Source organism: Enhydra lutris, unplaced genomic scaffold (assembly GCF_002288905.1).
Source record: "Enhydra lutris kenyoni isolate GAN:26980312 unplaced genomic scaffold, ASM228890v2 scaffoldscaffold27, whole genome shotgun sequence".
Classification (NCBI taxonomy): Eukaryota; Metazoa; Chordata; class Mammalia; order Carnivora; family Mustelidae; genus Enhydra; species Enhydra lutris.
In genome coordinates, this window is record NW_019154111.1 from 3,603,094 (window position 1) to 3,610,624 (window position 7,531).

At 35.7% G+C, this 7,531-nt stretch overlaps 1 protein-coding gene across 2 annotated transcripts in view; it reads left to right on the plus strand.

Moving 5' to 3' along the window:
- LOC111151941 (B-Raf proto-oncogene, serine/threonine kinase) overlaps positions 1-7,531 on the plus strand; it is a 193,786-nt gene that overhangs the window by 115,240 nt on the left and 71,015 nt on the right. For both annotated transcript variants that reach the window (XM_022510180.1, XM_022510179.1), the window contains exon 4: positions 6,826-6,929. In XM_022510180.1, coding sequence (XP_022365888.1) covers positions 6,826-6,929 — 104 coding nt within the window. The remainder of the gene's footprint in view (positions 1-6,825; positions 6,930-7,531) is intronic.

The window sequence follows — 7,531 nt, forward strand, 5'->3', positions numbered from 1 at the left end:
GAGGGTTAATGGGGGGAGGGGGTTGGGGGGGTGGGATTATGGACATTGGGGAGGGTATGTGCTATGGTGAGTGCTGTGAAGTGTGTAAACCTGGCGATTCACAGACCTGTACCCCTGGGGATAAAAAGATATATGTTTAAAAAAAAATAAAACTTAAAAAAAAAAAAAAAAGTTGTTAGAAAAAAATTGTTCCTGCTTTGATAGCCTAATCAAGGACATTTAATTTTAGAATCTGGAGAAGGTGCATAAACCTGGTTCTTTTGAAAGTATCTTTTCAGCCTTTAAATATGAGGCAAACCTCTCCTCCCCTTTTTCTTTTCAATCAGGTAATTCTTTCATGTGGTATTTAGATAAATTTTGTTTCTACCCTGTTTCTATATTCTATACATCTAGGTTCCCGTGAACTTTTTAGGTCACTATATTTCTTTGGGGTGTGTATGTATATTTTCTGGGGTTTTTTTTTTTAATGTAGCTACAGGCAAATACAAAAATATTTTTTTTCTCATTTCCCCACTCCTCTTTGTGTACACAAGCCATCATACCATATATATCATTCTGTATCTTAATGTTTATGTAGACCACCCTGGAAATGTTCCATTTCCATATATAGAGAACTTTTAAATACTCTTTTTATAGCTGTAGATTTCAATGTATAGATATACTCTAGTTTCCCAGAATACTGTAGTTATATCAAAAGTATGCTTGCCTGGGCGCCTGGGTGGCTCAGTGGGTTAAGCCGCTGCCTTCGGCTCAGGTCATGGTCTCAGGGTCCTGGGATCGAGTCCTGCGTCGGGCTCTCTGCTCAGCGGGGAGCCTGCTCCCTCCTCTCTCTCTGCCTGCCTCTCTGTCTACTTGTGATCTCTCTCTCTCTGTCAAATAAATAAATAAAATCTTAAAAAAAAAAAAGAAGGTATGCTTGCCTGGATCAAAAGGAAATTTATGTGTGCATTTCTGATAGATACTTTGAAATTTCGCTTTGTAGGTCTTGCTTAATTTTGCGCTGCCACTGGCAGTGTGTGAGATGCGTACTTACCATAGCCTAATCCACAGAACATGTTAGCAAGCTTTTGGACTTTTACCACTCTGATAAGTGAAAAATATTTTGACAAGTTTGAGTTTGCTTTGCTCCTCGTGAGGTTGACCATCTTTTCATGTTTGAACACCATTCCTGCTTCTGTTTGTGTGAACTATATTTCATATACTTTGCCCATTTTTTTAATTGGTTGTTAGAAAAATGGGTTGTTAGAAAATCTCAGATTTTCAACTCTTTGCATATTAGGAGGATTACATTAATGTTAAGTGAGTGCAGATAGTTTTTACCAGTTTGCTTTCGCCTTATGACTTTGCTTTTTAGGTTACAAATATATTTCTTCATGGTTTATATTTGTCTTTAGACTGCTTATAGTTTGTTTTGCCTTATAAGAATGAGTTTTATGTAGTTGAACTTAACATTTTTTCTTTTATGGCAGATTTTGCATCATAATTATAAAGTCATTCTTAACTTGAGGTTATAAAGGATTTTGCCATGTTTTCTTCCAGTACTTTTATGGTTCGTTCCTTCCTTCCTTTTTTCAACATTTAAGTTCTTTGATTCATTTAGTTTACCCTAGTATACAGTATACTACGGATGATATATACAGAAGTACGGACCTTTTTCCTAAACCAGTTCAACAGTCTCAACGTGGACATTTTTACCCTTTTTCAGATACTACCTTTATTTTAATTTCCTTTACATATTAGAGTTTATATTGGTCTGTCAGTCTGTTGAACTGGCACTATCAATGAAGGAGCAAATAGTTTCAAAAAACCAGCCTGCAGTAGTAGAATGAAGGACTGACTGATGACTTTCCCTTATTAATGAGAGTAGAAGGTATTTTTGTCTGCTGATGAAATATACATACACTTTGGAATTAAGCATACCTATATTAGAAGATACATGACAGGAGTGCATGAGGGAAATTACCAAGGGAACTGAGAGGTGTAGTAAATAGCCACGGTTCACTCATGACCTTATATGCCGTGTTATAGAATTTTAAATTTTCCCTATAAGGAACTGGAAAATTTTGAGGAGTATTTGAATTTTGCCCTATAAATAATGAGAAATATGAGCAGACTACTGAAAAATAAAATTACATTTTAGAATGGAGTCTAAATCTCAGTTCATTGAAAGTTGATACATGAGCTTCAGGTTCGGTGAACCTTCTGAAATTATACGTTTCAGAGAGAGCATCTAAGACTTTCTTCAGATTCTCAGAAATCTTTTTTTTTTTTCTTAAGAGGCAGGGGAGGGGCAGAGGGAAAGAGAGAATTTGAACAGGCTCTGTGCCCAGCACAGAACCTGATGTTTGGAGCTCAGTCTCATGACCCTGAGATAATGACCTGAGCCGAAGTCAAGACTCAGAAGCTTAACCAACTGAGCCACCCAGGCACTCCAAATTCTCAGAAGTCTTTGACATACACACAAGTTAAGAATACCTTCTTTAGGGGCGCCTGGGTGGCTCAGTGGATTAAAGCCTCTGCCTTCGGCTCAGGTCATGATCCCAGGGTCCTGGGATCGAGCCCCACATCGGGCTCTCTGCTCAGCGGGGAACCTGCTTCTTCCTCTCTCTCTCTCTGCCTGTCTCTCTGCCTACTTGTGGTCTCTCTCTCTGTCAAATAAAGAAATAAAATCTTTAAAAAAAAAAAAAATACCTTCTTTAGAAAGATTCCTCTGGTGACATGGGATAGGGCTTAAAACTAGAGATAGGGTTGTTGATAAGTTTTTAAATCAAGTATACAGAATATGAGTAGCAGAGGGTAAAAGTAAACTTTCTCTCTGTTCATTATTTCTGGAAAGTACAGCCAGTTTTTAATATTTGTAGTAGTTATGGTCTATAAATTCACCAGAAACACTGAATTAAAGAATATTAGACCGTTGCTTCTAAGGGAAATGAAGGGTTACTATTATATAAATGAGCCAAAATGGCTTTTGTATATTGGCCCCTAGGTTATTAATTTCTTCACAACTGGCTAGGGTCCATTAGCTTAAAAGCCTCCTGGCATAGGGCACTTGTTTACAGTATGACAGTGAGAACAGGCAGGCAGGGTATCACCTGCTCATCCTCAGATGGGAAGGTGTGCATTGGGCAACTTAGATTTTTTACTGCTCTGCACATGTCTGTATAAGCACTGCACATGTTGATTTTGAGAATACAAAAAAAGGAAACAAATTTGCATATATGGAATCCACAAATAAAGAGAATCAACTGTACCAGTCCAGGCTCTTGAGTACTTCCAGTGATGAGACTGTTCCCTCATGTCTTCTCCAATATTTCTCTTGCTGGATGGTTTGAATGGTGGTTATATTAAGCTAAAATCTGTCTCCTCTTTTTTCTAATCGTAGGTCCTAATGTGGATTTCTGAATTGTTCCTTCTTCAATGTACTGTTTAGGTCGTCTTGTATTTACCTTTACACTGTTTCTTCCCATGTAGCCCAAAGATTTTCAATTTCTTTGGCAACTTATGGTTTGCTAAGTACTTTAGTGATTTAAGAGTGGAACCTTGAATTTTCTTGTTAGTAACTAACACATCACCTCTCTCTCCACTCCCCTTCCCCCTTAAAAACTGACCAACCTGAATTCCCACTGCCTCATTTGAGTGCATACTGTATTTGTCAGTCTTTTTCAGTTGTAAAGTATTCAGATTCATCTGGAAGGATGGGGCATGTGTGGAAAAGACCAGGATAGAGGAATTTCAAATATACAGAAAAATAATTTTTATCTGTTTCCAGTGCCTTTTCACTCCACACTCCTGATGTTACTTTTGCTTCTCCCTTGGTTAGCTTCATCCTGTAACTAGATTTTCTCAGTGTAGTAGGGAGGATGGCCACAGACAGCTCCAGGTTCTATCCTGTTGGCACACTGTAACTATAGTCAAAACAGAAACTTTCTCAGCCAGTATGCATTAGTCAATTTAGGGACAAACTCTGTTTGGGTCATATATCTAGGCCTGGATCAGTTGCTTTTGCCAAGGATATGGGAAACTGATTTACCAGCTTATGTCTCGTGTAGCCAGAAAAGCAGTGACCCTTGATTAATATGCTCACTGGTGTCATGTGGATTTTTAGTGAAGGACAGGCTCCCAGAAAACACAGGGATGTTAGGCAAGTAAACAACAAATACCAATTATACATACTAAGATAAGTATTTTATTCCCACCATGTTTAGGAATAGCAAGACATCTTTTAAGGACCGTTAGTGTGATTGAAGGATTACATTGATTTTGCTTTAAATCCTCAACAATATATGAGCAAAACATATTCAACAATACATTAGAAGGATCAGTCACCATGATTAAGTGGGATTTATTCCAGGGATGCAAGGGTGCCTCATTATTCACAGACGATCAACATGATATACTACATCAACAAAGTGAAGGATAAAAATCATATGATTATCTGAATAGATGGAGAAAAAGCATTTGACAAAATTCGACATTTGTTTGTGATAAAGACTCAAAAAAGTTGGTTTGAGGAAAGATACTGAAAAACTCAAAGCTAACATCATTGTCAGTTGTGAAAAAGAGAGCTTTCACCCTAAGATCAGGAACAAATCAATGATGTCCAGTCTCACCACTTTTATTCAACTTAGTACTGGAAGTCCTATCCTATCCACAGCAGTCAGACCAGAAAAAGAAATGGGGCATCCATATTGGTAAGGAAGAAGTTCACCTATTTGCAGATGACATGATACTATACATAGAAAACCGTAAAGACCCACCAAAAAACAAAACCAAAAAAAGCTACCAGAGGTAATAAATAAATTCAGTAAAGTTGCAGGATATAAAATTAATACCCAGAAGTCAGTTGCATTTCCATGTGCTGGTAATGAAGTGGCAGAAAGGGAAATTAAGAAAACAATTCCATTTATAGTTCTACCAGAAAGAATAAAATACCTAGGAATAAACTTAACCAAAGAGGTAAAAGACCCATACTTTGAAAACTATAAACATTAATGAAAGAAATTGAAGGTGACACAAACAAATGGAAAGATATTCCATGCTTATAGATTGGAAAGATTAATTTTGTTAAGATGTCCATACTACCCAAACCAATCTATAGATTGAATGTAATCCCTATCAAAATGCCAAAATTTTTCACATAACTAGAACAAATAAACCTAAAATTTGTATGGAACCACAGAAGATCCCCAAATAACTAAAGGAATCTTGAGAAAGAACAACAAAGCTGGAAATACCACAATTCTGGAATTCAAGATATACTACAAAGCTGTAGTAATCATACCAAGTATGTGGTACTGGCACAAAAATAGACATATAGATCAATGGAGCAGAATAGAGAGCCCAGAAATAAACCCACGATTGTATGGTCGATTAACCTATGACAAAGAATGCAAGAATAAACAATGGGGAAGAGACAATCTCTTTAATAAATGGTGTTGGAAAAACTGGACTATTTATATCATATACAAAAATAAACTCAAAGTGGATTAGAGACCTAAATGTAAGACCTGAAACCATAAAACTCCCAGAAAAAACATAGTCAGTAATCTCTTTGATATCAGCCTTAGCAACATTTTTCTAGGTATGTCTCCTTAAGCAAGGGAAATAAAAGCAAAAATAAATTATTGAGACTACACCAAAATAAAAAGCTTTTGCCTAGCGAAGGAAACCACCAACAAAAGAACAAGGTGACCTACTGAATGAGAGAAGATATTTGTGAATGATATATCTGATAAAGGGTTAATATTCAAAATATGTAAAGAACATACAACTCAACACCAAAAATTCCAAGTAACCTGATTAAAAAATAAACGAGGACCTGAATAGATATTTTTCCAAGGAAGACCTACAGATGGCCAACAGACGCAGGAAAAGATGCTCACCATCAGTAATCATCAGAGAAATGCAAATCAAAACCACAATGAGGGGGCTGCCTAGCTGGCTCAGTCAGTAGAATATGCGACTCTTGATCTTGGGGTTATCATTTTGAGCCCCGTGTTGGGTGTAGAGATTACTTAAAAATAAAATCTTAAAAAAAAAAAAAAAAACCAATGAGATAACACCTTACACCTGTCAGAATCACTAAAATCGAACGAAGTGTTAGGATGTAGAATGTAGAGGGAAAAAAAAACTCTCATATGCTGTTGATGAAAATGTAATTTGGCACAGCCACTGAGAAACAGTATGGAGGGTCCTGAAAAATAATAAAAATGAAAAGAAATACAGACAAAAAGCAGAATCAGAGAACAAAGTGATGGCTGCTAGAGGACAGGAGAATTGAGGGATAGACAAAATGGATAAAGGGAAGTAGGAGATCCAGGCTTCCGGTCATGGGGATGAAAGGCTTAGGGAATATAGTCAATGATATTATAGTGTTGTATGGTGATGGATAGTAGTTACACTTGCGAGTATAGCATAATGTATAGAGAAGTTGAATCACTGTGCTGTACACCTAAAACTGATATAATGTGTGTCAACTATATTCAAATTATAATTTTAATTGCTTTTGCTTTAAATGTTGACATGTTATTTCTCAGTGATGGGTCCATAGGAATCTGTTATATTTTCTGTTCACTTTTTATATGTTAAAATACTTCATAATTTTAATAAAAAGCAAAGTCAATTTTGCTTTAAGTTGGTGAAAGTAGATACTTGAGTCATAATTTTCCTTTAATGGCAGGTTAGCGTTACAAATGATGTTGTATTTGACATACTAATCCATGTGATATTTTAAAGATATTATAAAGTATTGAGCTTTTTAAAATGATGCAAAAAAATGTATGATTTATTCCCTTTACCTCATACCGTATATTTATGATACCATAGGTACCTGCAAGATGTGGAGTTACAGTCCGAGACAGTCTAAAGAAAGCTCTGATGATGAGAGGTCTAATCCCAGAGTGCTGTGCTGTTTACAGAATTCAGGATGGGTATGGTTTGTATGTGATGTGAAATTTTCTTTAAAAAGGAAAAAGAAAACCTCACACATTAAACTTCCGGGTTTTCTGTAGCAGCTTTACCCAAACCTGGGGTATTGAAATTTAACTTTGGAAAAAAAATATTAAGTTAGCCTAAAGAAAACTTGCAGGCCTTTTGAGGAGTTAACTTTAGATATTTTGTGTGATGATAGTGTTTGTTACTCTGATCAAATACTTTATTTGGAGTGTGAGATTCAGTGTGGCTTATTTGAATAATGGACTCTTCCCCACTCCCATTTTTAATATACACTCATAGTTTCACAAAAGGGTTATCAAAATTAACATTTTATATTAAACTATTTTTCTTTCAGAAAAGTATCTAAAATTGTGCCAAGATCCCAGCCCCCCCCAAGTGAATCCTATCTAAAATATATATATATATAGATAGATAGATATATCTATCTATATATATATATCCTTTTGGGGGCATGTTGTCCCTTGAGTGCTCTTTTTTTTTTTTTTTTTTTTTTTTTAATGGATAGATAAATCCGTACCTCTGATTTTATTTTATTTTATTTTATTTTATTTTATTTTATTTTATTTTATTTTATTTT